Genomic DNA, 26308 nt, shown 5'->3' with positions numbered 1-26308 from the left:
ATTTGACTTAGTTTGTACAGACACAGGAAGGGAGGGAGGAGTTTGGAGTATCTACTTGAAGAGCGGAGGGGGGGGGCGTCAGAAAGGCGGGGGGGGGGGGGGTCTGTAGTACTGTAGGGCTTTTTTATGAATGAAGACTGAAGGAGAGGACTGAGAGAGGGAGAAAGCGCAAGAGAGAGAGAGAGAAAGAGGGGGGAGGGAGAGGCACACTTCCTTTTACGCACACAGGGAAGAAAATTTATGAATGGGTCACATCTCTCGAGCTGCTCCAAGTGTAAACAACATACTTGAACAAAGAACAAGCTCTCAGTGCAGGCAAAGCCTCGGCAAACCCTCCGACTGTGGCCTTTTAGTGCGAAACTAGTGACGCGTCTAAACTATTTTAATTACGCTTGTGCACTGTAAATTTGACTGACACCTCCATGTGTTTCTCCCCCGAAGGCAGTAAACAGACAAAGTAATCTGTCTGACAGTAGCGTCACCACAGAAAAACAAGCATTAATCCTCACGGGCAATCACATGAAGCCGATGGAAAAAACATAGGGTGCACTGTTATCACCAATGGCTCAATTACCTTTAAGCACACACAGGCAGGTCAGCAAGTACATAAAAGTTGCATGTTTGCATAACCTTCCCTCAGTGGCGGCCTGCAGACAGAGCATGCTTGTTAGCTGTGAACTGAGGGAGAATGGACCAGATGAGATAGATTTACCAGATGTGCAGGTATTGCACAATCCCTGCTTTGCCCCCTCCTCTTCTCTAATCTAGCATTCCAACATGTTCCAATGTTTTTGCCTCTCTTTTGCCATTTCACTGGCTCCACATTTCCTCCCTTCGTCAGCACCACACCCATGCAGGTAACAACTTGACTCGGTAAACAACAATGTTTAATTTTTTACTAGGATGCTTATTCAGTGGAGGCCTCAATTATATTCCGGTCACCTGGGATTAAGGCTTTCCTTTATGTTTTTTTTTTTTCTCAATGTTTTTGAGTTTCCAAAACAGGTGAGTCACCTCTTTCTTTTTTAAACACTTGCTGAGAACGCCTTTTCAGTTCAGCATGGGAACAGAACAAGCGCAAATATTTAAAGTCGCTTGTCAGCTTCAGTTTTCCACCAGTCAGAGCTGAATAGAGATGCTCTAAGTGGACTCAGCGGCTATTGACCGTGATCAGCAGGGACACTGTCTGTCAACGCAGGAGTGTCTCTGCTGCGTATAAGTGAGCTGCCTGTCAAATTGAAGCCCCGCTGACCCTGCAAATCATACCCAGGTCAACCCTTAGTGGAGGCCTGACAGCTGATTGGCTGACAGTCCAGGGGGTTAAGTAGACATGACCTCTGTGTGGCCCGGGGATCATCCGCACATCCTCCTCCGTATTGTCGGCCGACACAGTGACAATATTGCGCAGGGCATGTGTCACCGAGGGGCTGAACAGTGGTGACACGGAGCTGGTTAAATCACATGATGTTTGCACACAAAAGTCACATGGAGGAAGCGCCTTTGACCGGGAACCAAAGCTGCCAGTTTTACTTAGGGGGTGGGATTAATTCTAGAAGTTCCCTTTAAGATTCCTTTAAGATTCCAGCCATTTCGGTGTCATTGCTTAAGACGGAGAAGCCTTCAATGTGCTGAATGGGGCCGAAAAAAACAAAAAACTGTTTGTAGAGCAACACGTACTCCCACCCATATCCTGAATCGCCATTGTTAAAACACACAACAAGAAAGGGAAACTCATTCAAATAGGCGCTCAGTTGTGCAGCCCAGGAATTTGCTTTTCTATTTTACACCTTCCGATGTGGACAAAAGGCCATCTTTGTACCTGGGCCCTGAATAATTTTTTTACTGGTTTCCTGGGCCGTCTCCATTCAACTTTTCAAAGGCATGCAAATGGATGGCGGCAGGACATAATGCCAGGATCCAAACTCACTCCATGTTGACTGGGTCATTAGCCCCTCTGTTTCTGCATAGCTTTGCCTCCCAAAGAGATTACTGTAACATCAGCGAGTTACAGTATCCCCACGTAAGCCTCTGGTGGCTTCACAGCCCAAATCTGACCGCTGCTTTCATCCCGTCTTTCTCGTAACATGCAAAATTCAACAGGAATTATATGAACAGGCTAAATGCCAAAGCAGAAAGATGGGGTTAGACGGGCATGTACAGCACTGTGTGTTACATGACTCAATACTGATTGAATTTGAAATTTTGTGACAAAGTGTGGTCAAAAGGCCAGAGTTTTGTTTTCTATGAAACTGACACAGAGCGCATTTCCAGACATTCGTTTAAAGGACAAAAACTGAATGTACTCACAGTTCTCAGAATGGAAATCAGGAACAAATTGCTCATCGCTGTCAGGAACCTGAGCTGAAATTAAGAAGAAACAGATTGTGTTTTAGACAAGAATCTAATATTTCTCTACCTTTCTTTCATCTCTGATGGTGTAACTTTCTTCTCTTCTTTGAAATCTGAGTCGTGCTCATTCAGGTGACCTTCATGATTTGTGTGTGTAGCATGCCAGCAGTTTACTCATCGATAAATCAATAGAACAACAACATGGATACACTGTAGATGTTAACCTGCCAAACTGGTTTTGTGTAGCATTTGTAGCAGTCACACCAAGTCGGAGAAAATACAAATTTTTCTTTGCCCTTGCTTTAAGACTATTATATAGAGGAAATAAAGTCCTTCAGCCCCCCACTCCCCCACCCAGCCTGCCCGCTTCGATTTCACAATGTTTTTGTCTATAAGTGAAAGTTCCCTCCGCCTCTTTAAAAACACTCATCTCAAACCCGTCACTAACAGGCAGGTGTTATCTAGTTTCTACTCGAAATCCCAACAGACAATACAAGCCGCTCTGGCCAAACCAGTGAAGAGATCTGTCACATGGTGTGACAAACCAGCTCTTTTCTTTTTTGATTTGTTTCCAAAGAGTTGGGGACTTTTGTCTAACAATCTAAAAGCAGTCTGGATTTCATCTTCTGCAGAGATGGCGACTGGCTTAAAATAGAAGTAGAGAGAAAACAAGGAAACTAAAAGCAAAAAGAAGAAGTGGAAGAGCGAAACAAGAGCAAGTGAAGATTACGTGAATAGTTCCCCACAAAATCAAGTCTAGATAATTTTCTTTTTGCTTGTAGGGTTATCAAGTATCTAGATTGTTTTGGTGTGCCATATTGGCTGTATTCTCTTGAATATAATAGAGCTACATTGACCGACCGCTTTATTAAGTGTACCTTGCTAGCACTGGGTTGGAGCCCATTTTGCTTTCAGGACTGCATTCTTCATGGCATAAATTCAACAAGGCGATGGAAACATTCCTCAGAGACTTTGGTCCATATGACGTGATACTGAAACAATGCTCAGTCGGTAATAAAGCAGGATGCTACCACGCTTTCGTGATGTTTACACCAAGTTCTGACCTCACCATCTAAATGTCACAGCAGAAACTCATACCTGATGATGTTTGTACAATTTTCTGTTGTCCGATTTTTTCGAGCTATTGCAAATTGTAGCCTCAGTTTCCTGTTTCTAGCTGACAGGAGCGACTCCTGGTGTGGTCTTCTACTTGAAGGTTTCGTATCTTGTGCGTTAAGATATGCTCTTTTGCATGCCTGGTTATTTGAGTTACTGTTGCCTTCCTCAAAACAATCTCATCCCTTTAACATCAAGAAGGAATTTTTGCCCAGAGAACAGCCGCTCGTTGGTTATTTTTGCTTTTTGCACCGTTCACTGTAAACCCTTGAAAAGGTTGTGCAGCAGTTATACTTAAAGTGGCCGGTGAGTGATTAAAATAAAAATGAATCTGCAAGCATAAATCCCCAAATTCCAGCCAAGTTTCAGTCCCATTAAAAGCTACATGATGTGATTTAAATCCCCCAAATATTGTGTAGATTGATAAAAGGCATTAGAGACAATGGATATGTGACTTTAGTAAAGTGCCCTCCATATGTGAGAGTGAATACTATTTAATGAGAGTAATATATTAACCCAAATTATATTCAGTTACCTTTCAGTGATAGAAAAGTTTGCATCTAAGAAACAAAATACACCCAACTTACACTGATTTGTAAAAATAGACGAGTCAATACGGTGATATGTGATATCTTCATCTGATCTGTAATGACTTGCAGTGGTGTACATTTTCAGTGGGCCTGATTAGGCACTCTCTCATAATGAATCTCATCTAGGATCTAACTGAATAAGCAGAGCCAGCGACGCCAAGCCCAGGTGCAGCAGAGCTAGACAGACGCTATTGTGCTACTCTTTCCAAACCCCATTCACAATTATCCTTTTGGAGCTTTGGACTTTGAGTCACACAAACGCAGTTGAAAAGCCTAAATCGTTGGACTGCCAACACCCTACTAAGGGTGAAGGGGTCAGATACACGCACTGGCATTTCTTTTGCCAACCCTCGAGTTAATGACCTAACCCTAATCGTAGCGCAGAGCCAGAGCTCGCAACCTTTTTAATCTGGCAATGCTCCAGCTACACAAGAGTGTGGACTTTAAGTGTTTCCATTGCTTGGGACTCAAACTTACGTCATGGTACAACCTAACTGGTAAGGAAAATTTGATGGGTATCATTAAATATCATGAACCCAATCAGGGGTGTAATGAGCTACAAAAAACACACTGTGGGTACTTAAGCATCATTTACCCACTAAAAAGAGGAAAAGTATCTACTTTTTAGATAAAGAGCAACTTTTTTTTACCTTACAAAAAGACATTTGCAGATGGCACTGCAACTCTGCAACAGGACCTTTGATTGTAACCTCACCCAAGAACCACAATCTGACCCAGCGTTCGACCTCAGTGGCCTCATCGCTCGCTCTCTCACTTCATCAGTGGAGACAACAAAACTCAGACAGCGAGCGAGCAGCAGAGGCAGAGGACAAAAAGAGGAAATAAGAAATTCAAATCCACTTTCTTGTTGTCACACTCCTCCTTCCTGTGCAGAGGAAACCGGATGACTCCGTTTTGGAGCATGTTCTGATAAATGACATCGATTTCTTATATAATGCCGCATCCTGTGGTTTACTATACCATAATAATATTACCCCCTTTTAACTTTTCAGTCTTTTGCCCTCAGGGGGGAGGAATAAAGCTGCCGTATGAGACAGAGCAGGGGCCAATATTTAGTTCTGCACATCCAACAATCAATCATTTCCACTAGTTTCAACATGTCCAAAGCGGAACATGCTGGACCTCGTAGAAACGCGGGAGAGGGAAAACAAATGATGAGCATCAGGCATCATCCTGTGTGTTTGTGTGTGCGTTTGTGTCTGCACACTTTCCTGTGTGCGTATGAGCGCTTGCACGTGTATCTGATTTGTTTCCAGGAACACCTCATCAGGGACTTTGAGATGCAAGTCAGCACAAGAAGGAAAGTGTGTTTATTCGGGCACAGACGCATGTTCTCCTCGATGCTTCCAGGCACCTTGAATGACTTCCCCCCCCCCCCCTTTCTTCTCACAGTGGGAGATCCTGGGAGGAGCTAAACAGCTACAGACATACAAACCTAAAGGCCCAGAAATCAGACAAGATGTGACAAGCTCCTGAACTCTTGCCATTCAGCGCTTCACCCTTTTTGTCTCACTCCTGCTTCCGCTCTCCTTTGGTAGAAAAAAAAAATCCCTCCAGCAAACCAGCTTTTACAACCTCGGTGAATCCCTCACAACTGCAATCACTCATGATAAGGTCTTTAATTAATGCAACAGGAAAGGAGAGGTCTTAGCTGAAAGCTGAAAACAAGCCCCATACTTAGGGTTAAATAACACTTTGATAAAGTTACACTTACACACTTCGTTTGGTCTTTCCCCCACCCCCTCCTTCACTCTCTGTGACTCAACAATAAGCTGCCAAACAATGTTTTAAATTCCTTTAAACGCCTGGTTTATCTAATTATAGAAAGGGCCTAATTTTCACTTTAAATGTTGCTTTCTGTGGTGTTTAGCCATGCAGACAGTTTTAGGTTTTATTGTTCCAGGATCTCTAGAGAAAACTCTACAAGTGACTTAAATATCTGAAAAACTGAGATTGAAACAGTCAAACGTCCATTATCAGATTTCAAAGGGACCGTTTCTTTGGTAGGAAGTTGCTACGCGAACTAAAAAGGCCCCGTGAATTAGTCAGCGTAACCACAACACTGTATCTGGGAAGCAACATTTCAAGACTGTGAGCGCCACAAACTAAACTTAATTTAGCTTCTATGTAGTAAAGTTGTTGGCAAAGATATCTAAATGGCTTAACACCACTGGAGGTAAGTGGAGAAGGTACATTTAAGTGTGGCCTTTAATAGCCAAATGTGTGAATACAAATAGGGCCTCAGCTTTGAAGTGACTTTCATCGTTGCACTTTATTGGTTTGGGGTCTTGTCTTTTTGTTAAAGCGAGACGCTGGTGTGAAGAGAAATTGCAGGTATTTGACGCCGCATGTGAAAAGGTGTGGAAGCTAACGTGGAAACGACATTGTTTGCTGTAAACAGTAGCTGGCTCAGAAGTAGGATCTATTTAAATATCCATCTGCTGTTTGGGCAGACACAAGCGCTTTCCACAAGGTCTCAGATCAAAGTTGCTTCACCTCCCTTATTCTCCTATGTACTACAGATGACTCAGAATGGGTCCCATTTGACTGTTAAAAGTAATCCAACGATCCTTAATCAAGTCAAAAGACACACATTGATCACATTCAGGTTCCACCAAAAATATGTTTACAAGAGATTTTACATTTTTTGGGGGGGGGGAACATGGAAGGAAAAAAAAAAAAAGACTCTTTTCATCCTACTAAATGAGTTAACTGGTCGACCAAAATGTTAACAGATGCTGATTAAACATGGGCTTAGACTAGATTAGCCAACTAGAGAACAATATTTTTTTAAAGCATTTTTTTTGTGACTAAGAAACATGACAGACTGCACGCTACTCCCCGATCACTCTTTCACTGCATGCACAGTGTCGTTAAGGAGGAGTTGCTAGCTACCACTTTCCATGAAATGATGACTAAAATATAATTTTGGCTGCCTTATTTGACTGAGCTACACCAGCAGTTTTATTCATATCCCCCTTTGCTTTGGCTTATTTTACAGTTGTACATGACTAAGTAATATTTTTTAAAAACAAAACAAAAACAAAAAACGTAAAACAACTACTACCACTTTATGTGCATCGGGAAACACAACGGAGATGAAAATATCCCCTAGTAGGGCATTTTGTCCTACTAGGGGTTGAGTCCATAGTGTCAAAATGAGCTGGCTAATTGATCTACATAGCAACAGGAAGGTTTGTTGCTCTTTGAGAAAAGTGATTAACTTCTTTATAGGTTAATGTATCAAAGCTTTCTATTGGCCCAAAGATGACGTGAGAGGACGTGATGGACACTATATCTATCCATCTATCTATAGGCATACATGTTTTAATGATACATCATGAGTTTTCCATTGATGGCAAACTAAATTAACAGGAGCTGATCCTAAAGTGTGGCACAAACTGTCTTTATTTGTATATTCTATTTTCATTCATTGGCTTTTAAACCTGACTGATATCCATTTTTTTAAATGTTATTTTAATGCATTTTTACTTATATAGCACCTTAGTAAATCCCTGTTTTTTAAATGTACTCATAAATAAATTGACCCTTTGGCTTTAGCCCTCAAACCTTTGAGAACCATAGTTTAGAAAGAAACCAACCAAGGACACTAAAAAACACTGCTCGGAGCAATAATTTGTGCACGACTGTCCCCAAAATTCAAAGCACAGCGCATGAAACAATCTTGAGCCTATGAACACATTAATATTTTTCAATTCCCAAATTTAACTGAGGAATATAACGCATCTCCAACTTCAAGGAAAAGTACCCTCTCACTGCATATTAGACCACCCTTAGTTTTGTGCATATGCAGCAGACAAACATTAAAAAAAAAGCGTCCAACTTTAATCGTCTGCACATTCATTCTGCATGGTGAAGTTCAAACATTCAAGTAAGCAAACAGAGTAGAAAATGACCTTAAGCAGCATTTATCAGGTTGTTCTGGCTCACATTGGAGTGAATGGCATATTTTATTAATCTTCCCCATCAAAGCAATTGACACAACAAAATTCACACCCAGTGATGATCTTCTCAATTTACTTGCAGCTTTTCTGCAAATTTAAACTCACTGTCCTGCCACTGCTGTGCTCCAGGTTACCACTAAAAAAAAAATAACCCACTCAGTGACTCACTGGTTGTGTTGTTTTCCCCCTCTTGACATACAGTATAATTACTCCATTGCAGCTCACGTCATCAGTGCACTTATTAAGTCTACTAGCTGACAATCACCTCTGACTGGGCCTCATTTCATCGCTATGCGCCTTTGAGTGACACAAGCCAAACAGCCTGTTTGTTTGCATTGGCCCCTAACTCGCACGCATACTACATGCCAACATGGCCAAAATAGGGTATGCTCAAAGCTAATAATGTCCCGTCTGTGTTCACTTTTTGGAGGTGGGGGGGATTCTGAGTATTTTATGAGCATGTGTGTTGAGTCAGAAAAATCGAGATCCTGTATGGCAGCAAAACTAACCCGATTAGCTTTGTCATAAAGTTTGAAAGCAGTTCAATAAAAGTGCAAAATGTTGTGGCATAAGCATAAAAAACAGGGAGCCATGCATATCTGTAGTAGTCTCAGAATGTTTCAAGCAAATCTTAGTATCAAATAAAATGATTCTTTGTGGTTTCAGTGGTTACAGATCTGTCCAGACACATGTAGCATCAACCCCCATGGCTGTCAAAGTCACATCACAGAAATTATACATTAAGAGTCAGCCAAGTCTCACCTTCTGTGAGCCACGTCTCTTGGAGTTGGATTAAATCCTGGAAGAGGTCTGAACAGAAAGACAGAAAAACAAAGAGTGAATATTCATCGACACACAGTAGCTATGACACAGACTGACTGACACTAACCATACATCATGATGTATAACATGTAAAAAGACCAGAGGACAAAACTTCTACTCTTTCACTTTACCTTCAGATTCCTGAGGGGGCAATTCTGTGTCCATGTATTTCCTTTTCGCTGCCATCAACAGTCTATTTAGGGGCCCATTTCCTTGCGACTTCTGCAAAAGCCATAGAGGTTAAGAGAGGAAAAGAAGTGAGAAATGGACTCCCAACAGGGCATTTTAAGCACATCAGTGTCAAAGCAGTTAACAGCTCTTTACTATGGCCAGGAAAAATGGCATGAAGTGATGCAAAAGCTACCACTTGGACTGATGATGATGATAATAATAATGATAACAGTGTCATGGATTACAAATGAGATCCTACTGCAGTTGGTGAGCGTCAAGCTCCACTGAAAACAACTGATTTCCCAGTTGTGGAGGCAATCTTGGAAAAACAAACGCGCCGTATGCGTCTGAACGACGTGACCATTTGGCACACATTGACACGTTCTCCAAACAAACTCGTTCACGTAAGAAACCCCGCGGACAAACATTAAATGCGCCACATTATATCCTTTACTTTGAGTGGGGTTTTTTTTCATAGTTTTAAGCGGCTTGACAAACAGTTTCCTATCGCGCGCACGCACACACAGCTGCTCCAGCCAAAACTCGTGCAGACGCGACGCCGAGAGAAATGTAAAAAACAAAAACAAAACCCGGTAGCAGAAACGTAAAAAACCAGGCAAAAGAGAAGTGGAGAGTTAATCCGAATATACGTACATTTGCTAAAGTGTAAGGCACTTGCTGGTCCAGATATCCATCCATCTTATAATCCATCCGTTAACCGTTTGTGGTCATTTAGGCTGAGTTGAGTGAGATCCACGCAGCCTGCAGAGAGAGGAGGGAGCGCTGCTTGTGAATGGAGCTGCGTGGAGGCTGCATGCATAATGAGCTCCATTCACAAAAAATGCCAAGGGGAAGCGATGGCGAGTGATTACCCAGCGGGCTGCGGCCCTCTTTACAAATCTTCTTTTTGCGTTTGTGTGTGTCTGTGTGACAGACAGCTCGACAGATTGCAAGTTTCAGGTAAAGTTAAAAACAACAACAACAAAAAAAAAACCAAAACCGAGCAACCACCTATTTACTTGTATTTGCAGAAGGATGCAGCTTTGTTAGTTAATGTGCGCAAAAAAGTTCCCCTTTCTGGTTCAAAAACACTTCGGATGTTTAGAAAAGTGCACAACATATAAGATGTGTATATTTGAGACATTTCGTGGGCTTTTTGCCACGTCTGCCCAGATTGCCAGGCTCCACTTTTTTTTTGTAAGAAACTGCGAGGGGAAAACAGATGTTGGATTTTTTGTGAGCGTGTGTTGTCGAGAGGCAACAACTAAACTAAACCCGATTTGATTGACGCACGCTCTTAGATAAAGTTTATACCGAAGTGTGGTGACTTTGAACGCCAGCTGTGCTGTCACTTCTCCAGCATAGATGATTTGGGGGTAATATGGAGACGTGCTTTTCTGGCTCGGTCCAGAGAGACTCGTGATTGGTGGATTTCCTCTTCAAGAGCTCGAATTTCTTGCCTTTGTCCGGATGAATACACTGGCTTATGAATGAAGTCTCGGTCCCCTCTATTAGCCAATCAAAGGCCTGGTAGTCAGGATCCTAGCAACCGTAGGTGGAGTTTGGGTCTTAGCAGCCAATCATATCTCGGCAGGCTGTTAGCTTTTATACTGGATTTTCCAGTTGTTTTTCATTCACAAAAAAGAGAGAGGAAAAAAAACCCCGTCCATTCATAAAAACCTGCCCTGGCACGAAAGTCCTGACATGTTTTTCTTTTCTGCCCAGACAAACTCAAAGAACCTCATGTTGTTTACCTCATTTCATGTCTCTCCCCCATATTTATAACAAGAGATCACAGCCAGGCCAGGAAAAAGTGGAACTAGCCCTGCAGGAGTTACATAGATCAAAATAAGCTTTAAAAAAGTGACGCAAATGAATTCAGGATTAAGGATTCTTACGTTTTTGTGGTTTTAACTCTACGCCACATGATAACCACAGGATTTAAAGCTCTTCGAGGCTGAGAGAATGGGGAAGTGCTCACTGCTTATGAAACTATTTTGCCAAATTAAAGCCACAGAAACAGTTTGAAAAAACAGAGAGAGGCCAGTCAAGAGACAGGAAATCAAGTCCTAAAGGGATTTGCGTTTAGTTTCAGTGGTGAACGAGATTCAGAGATACAGCAATGAGCCTTATAAGAGCATGTGCACCCTCCTCGTCCTCATTTCTCCTCTGTTGATATTCAGTCTCCATAACAAGGGATACTGTACAGGTTATTTCCTGCTTAATGATATTTAGATGCACATTTAGATGTACACAACAGGCTATAAATATTGCATCAGCTCTGCTCTGTACTGCTACAGTAGCACTGAGCAGTTTCACCACTGAACAGGAACACAGACTCAAGGAAATTAGAAAAGATTCTGATAATTTAATTGAATTTAAGCCGCTCAGTGCTCTTCTATAAGATGGTACAGTGGGTCTCAAGTCAGGGTTTGATGCCCCTCAAAATGCTGGAAGATGAAAGTAAAGTGGTGAAAAAAAACCCCCATCAAGTTACACAATTTTGTTTTTCTTTTGCGTAAGACACAGCATACCTTTGCAATCTTTGTTGGATCTCAAACTGCATAAACTAGGGGAGGTTGATATTCTGCATCCATTATGGATTTGCCTATAAAAGCACGCAGCTTCAGGGATGTTTTACGTGTTGTTTTGATGGATTTTCAACGTGTGTGTCAGTGTATGACCTTAAATAGGTCAAAAGACTACAGCTTAGACAGGCGTAGGTTCTCATTAGTCATTTGTCCGTGGTGTATATCGTCAAATAAAACATAAAAAGCAAAAATGAATTGTGATAACACACAGTGTGAGTTATGAAAATGGGTGTGCTGTTTATCCATAAATACAAGTCATTTCAACATATCAGGCCATTTGGGTCAATATGTACCAACAGTTATATGCACTGCAGCTAAATACTCAACCAAGATTTATGATCCCAAACAAATTCTGTCATTTGTTTCATATACCTCTACTGGTTACTCCACATTTTGACGTATCCAGTAAAATATCTCAAGAAGTTCTATACGTTAAGTTGTGGGCTAAAGAGGATGGATCTGTCTGATATTGTTATCCTTTTAACTTTCCTCTAGCACCACTTCAAGAGTGGCTTTTGTGGTTTCTGATAACGTGTACTAAGCACTTGTTCACTAGAATATTTGGTACACTGGTGTTCACTTAGCTAACCTTATCTCTTTAGACAATCCTACTTGTGTCTAGTGTCAGTCAGAACGCTAATATGCAAAACACTGAGGGTAAACTTGTGGTATACAAATGTCATTGTATTTGTCAAGTTCACAGGATAAAGAACCCAAATGCAGAGGGCTATACTGCAAATGATGTTCAACATAGCCAGGGTTTCTTTGCCTTCACTAGCTCAACAAAACATGAAACTCCAGTTGGCAATAATGGGTATCATGGTGATGATTGTTAGCTCTCTATTTCTTAAGCAGGGCTTTCTGCTTCAGGGTCCGTATGCACTTACATAAAAATGGCCGTCATATGACTCTTCTGCACAAAATGATCCCAATGAGTGCCACCTACTCCGATCAGTGGTCGATGATGAAAAATCTATAAAGAACATAAAATGCAACTATTTTACAAACACTATGAGAAGAATCCTGAGAACTTGCACCTATAAAACAACGACAATGCACTGAAAACATGCTGTGAATATAACAGTCAGTGTCAGTTGATTTTGAACCTGACTATAACTTGCTTGCTGACCAGGTTAAGTACTCAGTAGTTTATCACGGTGATGTAGCCAGGTAGAAGGTCAGCCGCTTTTGTGACAACAAAGCTCTGACTTCCATCTTGATATAGCTTGCTAAACCATGAATCTTGCACCTGTGGTCACAAGAGCAGGTAGATGTAACTGAAAACGAAGCAAACTTTTTATTCAGGTTGATCTAGAGTCCAAAGCGGGTGCACAGGTACACACCTAATAAACATGGCCCTGTGTGTGTGTGTGTGTGTGTGTGTGTGTGTGTGTGTGTTAATGTTGTTTTTTAATTTCCAAACTTTATAATAAATGGATATTTTTCACAGGCTGTCCTCATTTATATTACCTGCATTAAGCAAAAATGTAAGAAGCTCTTGTAGCGAGTTAAGATTTGCATGTTATAATCCAACTTCTGCACATCTGGCATTACATTGTTGTCCAGGCACCTACTGTAAAAACCTTCAAATTCTCAGTACACTACCCTTCTCCAGATACAAAAATTTAAGAGAACGGTCTGGACTATTTATACTCATGGAGTAATTGGGGAAGTGGAGACAGCTGGGGCAAAGGGGACACAGGTGAAGGCAATAAAGACAACCATGGGTAAGGCAGTCAAACTCAAATTTAGATACAAGAGATTAACTGATAATTAACAAAGTAAAATAGGAAATAACTAGAGGTTTAAACTAAGAAAACTCACTGAACGAAGGATGCTGGGGAGACAAAAACATTATACCAAAATATAAGGAACAAATCTCAAATGACAAGCTTCATAAACACTAAACTAGAAAAATAGGAAAAAATACAGAAACAAACTGGAATTGACTCGATACAACTACTAATCAAAAACCTGGAGCTTCTCAATAGCAAAGAAGGTCAAACTGAAAATGCTTAAAAATGAGAAAAACCCATAGACTCTAACATTACCTATATTTTAAAACATCTAAAATCTTTTGATTTAATTGTTCATGTCAGTATTAAAAGCAATGTTTGAAACGCACACAAACCCCCCCCAGCAACAACAACAGAAAAAGCAAAAACAGGCCGAAAACGTATGAGTCAAACCCAACATAGAAAGCTCACCAGTGTTCCCCAGAGAAGTCACAACCTAAAAAGCCCGGGCTTTACATAACCAGCTCTTTTCCAGTGACCGGTTGGAAAAAAACAAAGATTTTTTGCTGATGGTTGCACTACACTGCGCTTTATTAAAGCAACACTCAACATTATGGTGCCGTTACCACAGAGTATTGGCAAATACCTGCAAAAATAAGTCAGATGTGACAATCCACGTGACCGGAAGACATGTGAAAATTCCCCATTTTCCCTGTGAAAAAGACGATCTTTGTGTTTGTAAATGATCTCTTTCTTTATGCAAAATGAACTTTTCAGATGTGAAAAACGACGCTGTTATTTCAAAATCCTCACATGGAAACCCCCTCTCTCTTTGGCTTACTGTTACTTTTCACCCACGAGTCAACATTTTTACATCTAAAGTGGGAACTGTCACATGTGCTTCCAGACAATGCACCATGGAAAAAAAAAAGTTGACTTTGGAGATGTGGCACGTGCTCAGAAAGCACACATGTTTTTAATTCGACGTCCTCAAATTGGATAAAAGAGGAGAAAGGAGCAGAAACAGCACGTTAAGTACCTACACAGTGATACACCTACATTTAGCGTTGTGCTGATACAGTTCTGTTGCTACAGCTTATGCAAGATTTACAACTTCTTTAGGTCCTTTAGGATGAATGGAGAAGTGAAGCACATGGGCAGTGACTATAGATCACCTCCCATCTATTTCATTTACAGAACACACATACACACGCATAGTGCTGAAAAGCATTGTGAAATCTATTGTAATAGTCATCCACCCTTCAGTCTAATATAGCTTTGTCAGCAGAGAGATAAGTACTAACAGAGACAGAGGGGAGACATTTTAAGTTCAGTGCGGTGCTGCAGAGTGGACTCAAAGTGCTTATTGATCAAAGCTGGCTGTGCTTGATGGATGGATGAAATGTTATTATAGCTTTAGCTGTTGCCGCTATGGGGAGAGAAGAAGTGAGGTGTGTTGAAATGGAGGAAAGATGGGCAGAAAGTTTTCCAAAAGAGTGAAATGCTTTCAATAAAGAACGAAATCAAAGCATAAATGCATGACGGGAATGACAAACTGATGCAGAGGGAGACGAGGGGGCAGAAGGCGTCTGTGGGGGGATGGGTGTGTGTGGAAGGGCCGTCGACAACACCTCTCTGTCTTTCCTCTCTCCTCCCTCGCTCCTGATAAGGCTGATGGTGACTGATAAACATAAAATGAACTCTGATAAAACAAGGGCAACATCACACGAGGATTTACTGGAATCACGATGCATAATCAAAACAATCACACCCATACTACAGAGTTTCCCTCACCAACTCTTATGCATGTATTAATGTATTAAAATGATGTTGCTTTCAGGCATTTTAACCTAATCGTATTTTTTTAAACACAGGAAATCACAAAAGCAAAACCCCAGAATAACAACTTTACAGAGCAAGTTTGAGCGTTTGTTGTATTTGAGCTTCATCAGCACGTGAAGATTTCTTGTCATGTTGTTGTGCAAATTTTAGATTATTTCTGAAAAATTTAAAGACTTTTGGTCGATGTTAGCATAAATGCACCACGTGCAGGTATAAGCGTTCAACATTTATTTATGTTTTTTTAAATGGACAGACACTCACTGCCAGTTTTTGAGGTGCATGTGTTCAACTGCAAGTATCTAATCAGCCAGTCACACAGCAGCAGCTCTGTGTTTTTGTGCATGGTCAAAACAACCTGCTCAAGTTCAAACCTGAGTATAGTGTTGAGGAAGAAAGGTGACTTAGGTGACTTTGAACATGGCATGGTTGTTGGTGCCAGATGGGCTGCTGTGAGCATTTCAGAAACTGATGATCTACTTTGATTTTCAGACACAACAATCTCCTGAGTTTAGAGAGAAGGTCAAAAAAAAGAAAAAGAGAACATATCCAAAGAGTTATCTGGGAGAAAATGCATCGTTGATGTCAGAGGTCAAAGAGGTCAATGGCCAGACTCATTTGAGCTGACAGTAACTCAAATAACCACTGGTTCCCACCAAGAGAAGAGCTTCTAACATGTCAAACCTTTAAGCAGATGGGCTGTAATAGCAGAAGACCACACTGGGTCCCATAGCTATTAGCAGGAAAGCGAGGCAGTTTACACAGGATCACCAAAATTGGACAATTGAAGATTGGAAAAATGTTGCCTGGTCTGATGAGTCTTTATTTCTGTTGCAACATTCAGATCGCAGGGTCAGAATCTGCTTTGAGTGACATAGAAATATGGATCCATTCTGCCTCGTATCAGTGGTTCAGGCTGTGGTGGTATAATAGTGTGGGAAACTTCACACATTTTAGGCTCATTAGAACCAGTTGAGCATCATTCATATGTGAGAGCCTACCTGAGTATTATTACTGACGTGTCCATCCCTTTATGACCACAGTGAGTGACCTTAGATGATATCAAACCAGTTTATTGAACATAACAATGAGTTTACTGTAGTTAAATGGCATCCACAGTCACAGACCACGATCCAATAGAGCACCTTTGGGATGTGTTTGAACATGAGATTCACACCATGAATGAGCATCCAACAAATCTGCAGCAACTGTCTAATGCAACTCTGATGCTATCATGTCAATATGAACCAAAATCTCTGAGGAACGTTTCCAGCACCTTGTTGAATCTATGCCAAAAAGAAGTGAGGCAATTCTGAAGTCCAACCTAGTAGAGTGGGTTTAACAGTTATGGGGTATATGTAGCATATTAGGGGAAGGTGAAAGCGTAGTTGTTGAAAGCCTGTGACTTAGTAGGAAAACATTAACTTGGGAATAAAAAACAAAAAACACAGATTTATTTATTCTGATATACCAGGATAGAATAGAATTGTCTCTTCTTTTAAAATCAAAACATTTGCAATGACATTTAAATAGAGAGCACCTTTTTAAAGTTTAAAGCAGTTTGTTGTTGATATGGTATTTGTTGACTTGTCTTCTATGCTGTAAATGAAGATGAAGTGATTTAAATATTAACTCTACTTCCTAATGTTATGTGATGAGCCGCCACCCTGAGCACTTGCCAGCCATTAGTCATTCTCTGACAAAAACACTCTGACCCTGGTCTCCATTACTTGAGTAATATGAATTCAACACATCCTGTGTATGTGGGTTTGCTAGCAACCTTCATTGTCAGTTTATTTCACAAAGCTGCCCATTTCCACCAAGCATTTGTCGACAGTTTGCATGCAGCAGCTGCAGCTTTACTGGGAATGTAATAGATTCCCCATAACAGCTATTGTTCTGCTTTGCTGGGCAGTGGTTGTTAAGGGGAATCCAAAACTAAAACATATGGGTTCAATCTATGCTTGCAAATCTTCCCTGCAAATAAAACTATGTTTATTTGTTCATTCTTTTTACTGTCTTCACTCACTTTAGTTAAAATAGATTATGTCAGGCTCCTCGCTCAGTTTGGTTTCAGGGGATAGATACCCTCTGTAACCACTCTGGGTTCAGGGGGTAGAGACCCTCTCTACTTTTAAGATCAGGCTTTAAACCTTCCTTCTTGAGAAAGCTTAAGGCTGGATCAGACGACCTTAAATCATCCTTTAGTTATCCTGCTGAGAGACCTCCTCTGAGGATCTCTCCTCTATGCTCCTTTTTTCCCCTCCATGCATTTATATGCTAGTATGCCATGTCATTTCAACCAGTCGGCCTTCACTCTTCCCCAGTGTGTGCTTTGTCCTTTTAGTCGTCTCTCTGTCTTCCTCTTTTGTCTCTTCTTATTTCTCTAACAATACCCATTTGGCTGTGCTCCCTACTGCAGATGTCTTCCTATTAAAAGTGAGCTCTTCCTCTCTGCTGTCACAAAGTTCTTGCCTGTAGTGGATCACTGGATCATAGAGTTTCTATCTATAGCGTTGTAAGGTTCTCAAAATTTAAAGTGTTTTCAAATGGCTGATCAAACAGGTCTAAGTGAGGGTAACAGTGTATTCTTAGTAATTCTTCTGATTCTACTGAGGACAGGGATGCTAAGGTGGAGCTGGAGGTTAGCGTAGCAACAACCACATGTGTTTGTTGTCTTTTGTGGCTTCCATGCTGACAATGGACTTGTAAAAGTAGTGTTTTAGCCAGGTATGCAAAATGTGGTGGTTTGACTCCCATGAGATGCAACACCATAGAGCATTATCCCAGATGAAGTTAGGTGATAGTGACTATAACCCACTGGTGGTAGAGCTGAGTAAGTGGATATTTTTCTGGACAATCTGAATGACTTGGAGAGTGGGAGGAGGAGGGCCTGAAAGGGACAGTGACAGAACACAGTGAATTTAAAGGAAGCAGAGTAGAGGCTCAGAAAACACATGCAGGTACGTAATTGGAGCAGAATATTCATGTAAATATTTATAGCATGGGAAAGGAATGAAGACAGGACAAGAGAGAACTTACTGAACTCTCAGTTTCCTAATTTTCTCTCTGAATTACTTGTGCTCACTGTGTGTGAGCACCAAAGATTGCAAATTAAGAAGAAATGTGAGTAAAAATTGCTTTGTGAAGCCTTCCTTAGTGTTACTTGCTCAGCTCATGTTTACATGGATTTTTTTTCCAGATATGCCGACACTGCAATAATATTTGCTTATGTCTAGACCATTCCCATCACACCAACATTAGTCACTGGAGTCAGAGCATGAAAAGAAAAATGGGCTTCTAAGGAATTGTGTGAAGTGACGATACACAAGGAAGCGAAGACTTTCGCCAAGAAATATTGGAACAATGAAAAGATTTCTTTGGTCCACAAAAGCCTTATTGTTGTGATTAAGTGCTACTTAAGTAAATATTTATGCAAACGTTTAAATATTTAATCAGTACTAAATATTTAAATATTTATGCAAACATGACTGAATCAAAAACTTACGGGTTGTTTGAGTATTTCAGAAACTGCTGATCTACTGGGAAAAAACAGAGAAAAGCAGAAGAAGACCACACCGAGTGCCACTCCTATCATATAAGAACAGGAAACTGAGACTACAGTTCACACATGCTCACCAAAATTGGACAACAGAAGACTGGAAAAGTGTTGCCTGATCGATTTATGCTGATGCATTTGGATGGAAAGGTCAGGTTCAGGCTGGACGTGACGATGCAATGCTGTGAGGGATATTTTCTGGGCACACTTTAGGCTCCTCGGTACCATCTGAGCATTGCTTATGCACCAAAGCATTGTTTGGTTCCCGTTATTGGTATGCAGCCAACAAATCTGCTGCACTTTTGTCAGTATTACCAAAATGACTGAGGAATGTTTCCAGCACCTTGTTGAATCTGTGCCATGAACAGTTAAGGCAGTTCTGAAGGTAAAACGGTCCAACCTGGCAGTAGAAAAGTGTATTTCATAATCCTTCTGGTGTTTGTATATTCTAATCTTCTGAATGGCCCAAACTCAAACTTTCCAGTGCAAAACAGAAATAAAATAGCCATTCTTCTATATCTTGAAGCATACATCAGATGTCTTCACGGACAGTGGACCGTTAAAACAAACACTCTGAGGCTGGAAGCTAACAGGGAGCTCGGTTTGTTTGGAATATGGAATAGGCTTGCAAGGAAGAGCAGCCTCTCTGACATGCCATGCCAACTGGAAAATCCTTCATAATGCAAACAAGAACAACTGTGTGTACTGCCTGTGTGCATGTCCTACATGTCCTTGCAACATGTAAGACACCTTTTCCAGTTTTTTCCCCCCAAGGTGACCAAAAATAATATCAGCTCCACCTCCGCTCCCGACTATCTCACATCCTTAGTATGCTATGTTGCCAAATCTAGACCCCCCCAGGGCTGCCTCGTGTCCTGCCTGTCCAAAACCCAAGGTGCCTGATTTACATCCAGGACAATTTCCTTTGCAAACAATACATACCTGAAAATAACTCTAGACAAAATAGAGCCAGCTATGTTTGCTGTATGATTTTACAGGACACTTCCTCCGAAGGTCATGCGGGATTATTGAAACTTGGAACCTTCCTGAAAAGATCCTATTGTTTAAGGCGTTAAAAGACTATATCACGTTGCTACGCTTTGACAAACTGATGGTGATCATGCTGCATTTGAGCCTGTATGTACAAGAAAGCTGAGAGCTGATTTGTGATTCACTTTGCTTGACATGTTTGGTTCTTAACTCTGAGGCTGGTTCCAGGATTTTGATTTACGCCTTTTGGCAATGTGCAGAGGATTGTTACTGCCTGCTGGGTTTTAGACCACAGAGACATACCAAGTGATTTCCCACCCGTGCACCACCCTGTGGAATTCCTGGCAGTGATGTGCAGCCAGCACCAAAGACAGGCTTCACTCGCCTCAGCTGCAGCAGATGAGCTTCATCGGAGGTGCGTCTGTGAAAAGAGAGAGGTTAAAAGAGGTTGTGTGTTTATGAGGAAGTGTCTGTTTCATGTTTAATGCATACTACCATGTATGTGCACTCCCCCTCCTCCTTCGCCCATGTGTGCTGTAAAATCCACCCAAGGTCCTTTTCTTCATTCCCCCCAGGACGCTGCACCGTTGCTGGGATGCCTGCTTGTGTATAGCCATAGTCAGGAAATGTCACTGTTGGCATCTGACGAAGGCTAGTGCGCCAACCCAAGCGTGCCTCCTCGCCACCTGCGGCCCAACCTCCTCTGCTGCAGACACTGGCTCGCTTGTTTGTTCACCAACCATTCCCTGCCATTCCTCTCCAAAGTCAGCCTGTCTGGCCTGCCCTGAGCTTGTGAAAGATCAATCAGGTGAGCACAATAGCATTTATAGGGTTGTTTTTGACTGGTGGCCCTGTAAGTGGCTGCCATGCAGCTGCACCGTCCCAGCTGAGCTGCCAGGAACACAAACACAAAGCTGACTCTAAAGTCTCCCCCACAGAGATACTCCCACTCACACACACACATACATACACATTGGAAAATACCAATTTTAATGCTTTGAAATGGGAGAATATATCATAAACATAAATGTAATCTATGCCGTATTTATTTGTTATTTGATTTTATTTGTGTTTTTCTCCTGTATGTCCTTACAATCTTTTACAATCACCACTTAACCTAACACCATGTACATCTTTGGACTGTTGGAGGAAGCTGGTGACACCAGAGAGATTCCACGCAGACTTAAGAAGAACAGACCAAATGCACACGTAAAGGTCCCAGATTGAATTCAAATCGACTCTGCCCTCTTGCTGTGAGGTGCCAGTGCTAACCGCTGCAGTACTTAAACGGCTGGGTGATATCAACTTTTTTTTAAAGGCCAGTCTATGGAGGCATGGACATTTGCATTAACCTCCTAAGACCTGAACTCTTCCACGGCATGCATTTTTAATTTTTCTTTGATATTTGAGCTGATTGGGACCCGATGAATGTAAAAACAAAGAATTACCAGATATTTTTTTTAACCTAATTTTTGTTTCTAAGAAAAATGAGAGCCACATATGAGGATATTTGTTTCTGATAGAACAGTAGCAGTATAATGTCCTCGTAAGTGGATATCAGACCCTTGTAGAGCAAAATTGAGTATTTTGGTCTAAATAACCCAAAATGTGATGTCCACAGATGTGGACGCCAGGTCCTAGGAGGTTAAGGTAAGGCTAAGAGATAAAGCTCCAGTGCATTCGTACTCCTAATGCTTAATTTATGCTACCACAGTCGGGTCTGTTTGCAGTGGTATTTGCCTACAGACAGCCAACTGAAAGGGGTGGTCAACTAAACCAAACATGCTCCCAAATGCAGATTCCTCATCATGGATGATAGTGTGCATGTTATTTTTACACGGTGTCATACCAAAATCAAAAGTAAATAAATAAAAGAAGAAGAAAAAGTTAATAAAATGTTGAAAGAACTGTGATATTCAGATTCAGTCATTTGTGCAAAAGGAAGAAAGTAAAGTAGATTAAGTTAATCTGGTGTTTTGAGTTTTTAAGCACGATGATGACCGAGTCTACACTCTCTATATTATGGCAAAAACATACAAAAGATTATCACAACTAATTATTCTTTAAAGAAGGAGGATATTTTTACTTATTATTCGCAACATAAACCACTTGCTATTGCATCCGGTCATTTATAGACTGTTAAAGATACATTCAAATGCGTTTTTATCCATGGTTGACATACCGACACCATAAAACTGGGCTTCTATTACTAGCCAGACATCCATCATGGAGACCAAAGTCAGTTGTGGGAGACGCTGTTTTGTTCTAAAAGCAGAATAGCTTTGAGAAGACACAGAAGAGCCTTGTTATGTCTCTTTCTCTGACTCTCCCACTGCTCACATCGGGCTGGTTTTGAGTAAACCCTCTTATTGTTGCCAGCAGCCCCCTCTTCACCCACATTTCCATTTATATCCCATTTTCCACTTCATTTCCATGCTAATTTCAGGAGACAAAAAAATCCCATGTTATGTCATTTATAGGGCTGCAGCTGGTTTATCTATCCATACAAGGGGAAAACCAGTGGGGCTGGCCTCGGGGCATGGGCTCCCCTTCATCAAAACCTCCTCTGTTAAATCAAAGGCAGGACATGTAGATGGTAGGACTGTTTGGCATACTGATGATAAAGATGTCTGTTATGGGATGCCTGGCATTGAGATCGAAAGAACAAAAACAGATTAATAACAAGTTATTTTAGCTTTCCTGAGCTGTGCTCCACATTTTCTGCTAGGGTTTCATGGTTTTGCAACCCTGTATTGTGCTGTTTTCACAAGGGGGCCTGTCTAATTTTCTTGGATTCCTGCTTGTAATGACTCTCAATCCTTGTTAACTCTGTGGTGTAAACAATGCCTCCAGATCTTTCCACCAAAACAACACACAAGCCTGTTTGGAGGCCTGAACAAGTGGGTGGTTGTGTTTAGTTTGGGTTTATCCGGTACTAGGAGACCTGATAACGCAGCTTGACCGCAGATGTCCTACTATGGGTGATTGTGAGTTTAATAGGATGTGAGGGTCAGGGAAAACTATCCCAAGGAATGTCTTAAAGTTTCTGTATGATTCTGTATATTCTTTGTTGTCAGTGTAGATTTTTTTTCCACACAAAATACAGACAAATAAAATCTTCTCCGTCCACTATTTAACAATTTAACAAGACAAGTCAGATCAGATTAAAACAAACCCCTTTATGCTGACTGTCTGCAGTCTGCATGGACATCTTCATTTTTCTGCACTCCTTCCTGGCTGGATATCTCTGTGTAGGTTCTCAGTCATCCAGGTAGTCTAAGGAGTTTGGTTAAAAAGCGATAGACTTATTTAAGTTTCAAAACCTGAAAGTCAGGAATTGTACAATATTGATTACTTGTATAGCTAAATAAACACCTGTTATTTTACCAAAAACTATTGACTAGTAGCTGACAGCAACAAGTAGTGGAGGAATTTTATTTAAACTACACTTCAGTACGCACAAAACGTGTGCATAAAGTATACAAAGTAAAAATAATTCCTCTGCAGAAAAAAGATTCACATCAGTGTTAAATGATCAATATTACTCCTGCATATATTTAAAGTTTATCTCATTTAAAATACTTTATATTCTGTTTAATGTTCAGCATCATATCCTATAAATGATGTTTGTTGCTGTCCTATGAGGATTATGCAGCTCTGAAAACAAAAACAATAAAACAAACAACAAAACAGCTGTTCATGACCTCTGAAACACAAGCCTAAATCTTGATTTTAAAAATAAAATAAAATATATTAATTTAAAAAATCATCCATATTACACAGTGTGTGATTGTCAATATCTACAAGGGAGTGACGGTGAACACTGGCGGGGGAGTGTTTATAAAAACTGCTGGACCAAGTGATTTCTCACAGATGCTAATCTGAAAGTGCTGCTGAGCCTGCACCTGGTCGATTTAGCTTCTGTTTTCATTGTCAGAGATTTCCTTGATGATGTACTAAAGTAGTTTTATTACTCGATCTCCTCTACATCACACATGTTGCTCAATGTGGTTATCAAGAGGAAACTCATCTGTTGCAATGCTAATTCACTGACGCTCATTTATTTGCTAAAGCTAAATGGGTTTTGAAACAAAGCGCAGATCATAACTAATCTCGGAGAAGTGAAAGTAGAACCAGTGACAGCTTCCCTCGCACGCTGGTCTCCCATTAGTTTACTTTGAAAGAAGGTTGATCCACAATGGATATGTGCACACCGCTAAAAATAAGCACAAGTCATTGTTACTGGTGAATGGACGCACCAGTAAATTGGAGCCAGCTACAGTTTCAGTAAGTACAGTGGCAAGCGGTGCTTTTAGTGACAATAGCAAACTGCTGCCACAATATGACTGTAATGTAAAGGATAGATGGAAATAAGTAACGGGTTTTATGACAGCACCAATCTTTTTTTCGGTGGACTACAATTTATGGTTTGCCTGAAAATGTCCTCGTCTATCCTCTGCAAATGTTGCAAGTGGATGACGGTCCGTCCTAATCAACAATGCTTCATAGGTTAAACTGCTGACAGTATCTGCTAACATTATATAAATGCTTAACCTCCTAAGACCTGAACTCTTCCACGGCATACATTTTTAATTTCTCTTTGAAATTTGGGCTGCTTGGGGTTCTGTAAAATGTAAAAACAAAGAATTACCAGATTTATTTATTTCTTTTACCTAATTTTTGTTTCTAAGAAAAATGAGAGCCACATACGAGGATATTTGTTTTAAATTTAGATAGAACAGTAGCACTATAATGTCCTTTTAAGTGGATATCAGGCCCTTGTTGAGCAAAATTGAGTATTTTGGTCTAAATAACCCAAAATGTGATGTCCACAAATGTGGTTCGCCAGGTCCTAGGAGGTTAAGCTAACATAATGCAACTAACATTATACCTCATAGGTTGGTAGTGTACTCGGCAACCATACTTTTCAACATTTCAGCCTGTGTCCTGTCAAAAACATCAAAATTTATATTCACATTTTACAATAATATTTCATTTAAAAGGTGTATGGTAAATAAACAGTGTACAACCATGACTTTTAAATATCTAAATGCATGGGATGCTGAACATGGAGCTGCCTGACAGGAGGAAGCGAGACCATAGAGAAGATTTGTGGATGTAGGAAAGAAGGACATGTGAGATGGAGGCAGATGATCCTGAAATATTTCCAGGGAATCGTTCCCCTTGTAAGCTACATTCAAGCAAAAGAAACTTCCCGTTCTAATTCTCCCAACAATTTCTTTAGTTCATACGTGAAACATGCGTGAAATATGTGAACATAACCAAATCCTCTCTTTCAGCCTTCTAGTTGTTGGGATTTATTATTTGGAGACCATAACTGTCTGTAAATTTTCATCGCAATCCATCCAGTAGTTGTCGAGATATTTCACTCTGATGTTCTTTATCTAAAACCCTTCCATAATGTTTCTAGATCAAATGTTGCCTTTATTTTCAAACAATGACAAATAAAGTATTATTAGATATTAAATATGTTTAAACATGGAAGTTGCAGCTATAGTTAAAAAGTAAATCACATGAGACATCCCTACCATCACTACAGAGATGCCCCTCTTCAAACACACATTCACACACACCCTGCAAACAACTGTCACAGGAAGTCCAAAGACACAAGGTGACCTTTTGCACCTGTAAGAATCAGCTAATGCTCCACATGTATGAAATGCCTGGCACGCCACACTGTCTTTGAAGTTCTCCACCAGGCTATGTCAGACTAGCACCCATGCCATCCTGTGCCATCTGGGCCATCACCAGAGCAGGAATGTGAATGACTGCCCTTGATAGAGGAGTATGCACTGTATGTAGGTCTGATTGTCCAGGAGCAGATAGGATGTGGTTTAAGGGCCTCTGACATAAGCTTTGTCCTTGGGAGTGGAGATTCTACAATTTTGCATCAATGAAAAATATTCTTTGACACATGCTGGATGCCTGTCAGTAACAATAAAAATGAATTTCTAGTAGTTGGGGGCTTCTATTTTAGTCTGTTAGTGTCGCAAGACACTGAGGAGAATTTAGGAAAAGTGTTGAAATAACCACAAAGTAGTCATCACAAAAATGAATTAAATGCAATACTAATATTACTGGTAATATTTCGTTTGATTTTGGTGAGGGTGCTGCATCAATGGAGCATGCAGGAGGGAGGAAACAGGATGCCCTACATGCTTGCTGTGAATTTACTGGCCATGTAAGAATAGACGACAGTTCCCTGCTCTATTCTTAGATTACAAAAGTCTAACATGACACAGCCTTTGGGTACTAAGTTCATTTAAGACCATTTTATGTTAGATCTAACTGAATCAGGCTTTTGCACTCTCCCATGCAGCTCAGTTGGATCATGCACAAAAAAGTTCAGGTCTGCAATGCATGTGTCAAATCAGCTTAAATCGATATTAAGCTAATAAAGCCTTGTTAAAATGAATGCTTGCAGACGTACGTAGGTATTAATAACTTGGGGTCCATCAATGCCAACTTTTAACTTCTGTCTTCTATGAACCTATGCAATGTTTATAACTGGTTAAGAAGCATTTAAGCTCCTGCTGAT

At 40.7% G+C, this 26308-nt stretch overlaps 1 protein-coding gene across 1 annotated transcript in view; it reads right to left on the bottom strand.

The window, feature by feature from the left end:
* etv4 (ETS variant transcription factor 4) overlaps nt 1–12587 on the bottom strand; it is a 39164-nt gene extending 26577 nt beyond the window's left edge. The window contains exons 1-5 of the mRNA XM_085285218.1: nt 12513–12587; nt 9689–9796; nt 8995–9085; nt 8804–8851; nt 2308–2361 (exon numbers count right to left, since the gene is read on the bottom strand). Of these exons, the coding sequence (XP_085141344.1) occupies nt 2308–2361; nt 8804–8851; nt 8995–9085; nt 9689–9745 (250 nt within the window). The 5' untranslated portion in view covers nt 9746–9796; nt 12513–12587. The remainder of the gene's footprint in view (nt 1–2307; nt 2362–8803; nt 8852–8994; nt 9086–9688; nt 9797–12512) is intronic.
* Between the last annotated feature and the right edge of the window lie 13721 nt (nt 12588–26308).

Source organism: Mchenga conophoros, linkage group LG8 (genome assembly GCF_057382185.1).
Source record: "Mchenga conophoros isolate Kocher_MC1m ecotype Shallow Benthic linkage group LG8, M_conophoros_male_GT1.1, whole genome shotgun sequence".
Lineage (NCBI taxonomy): Eukaryota > Metazoa > Chordata > Actinopteri > Cichliformes > Cichlidae > Mchenga > Mchenga conophoros.
The sequence above is the reverse complement of the archived record's forward strand: the minus strand, read 5'-3'. Positions and strand labels throughout refer to the sequence as shown.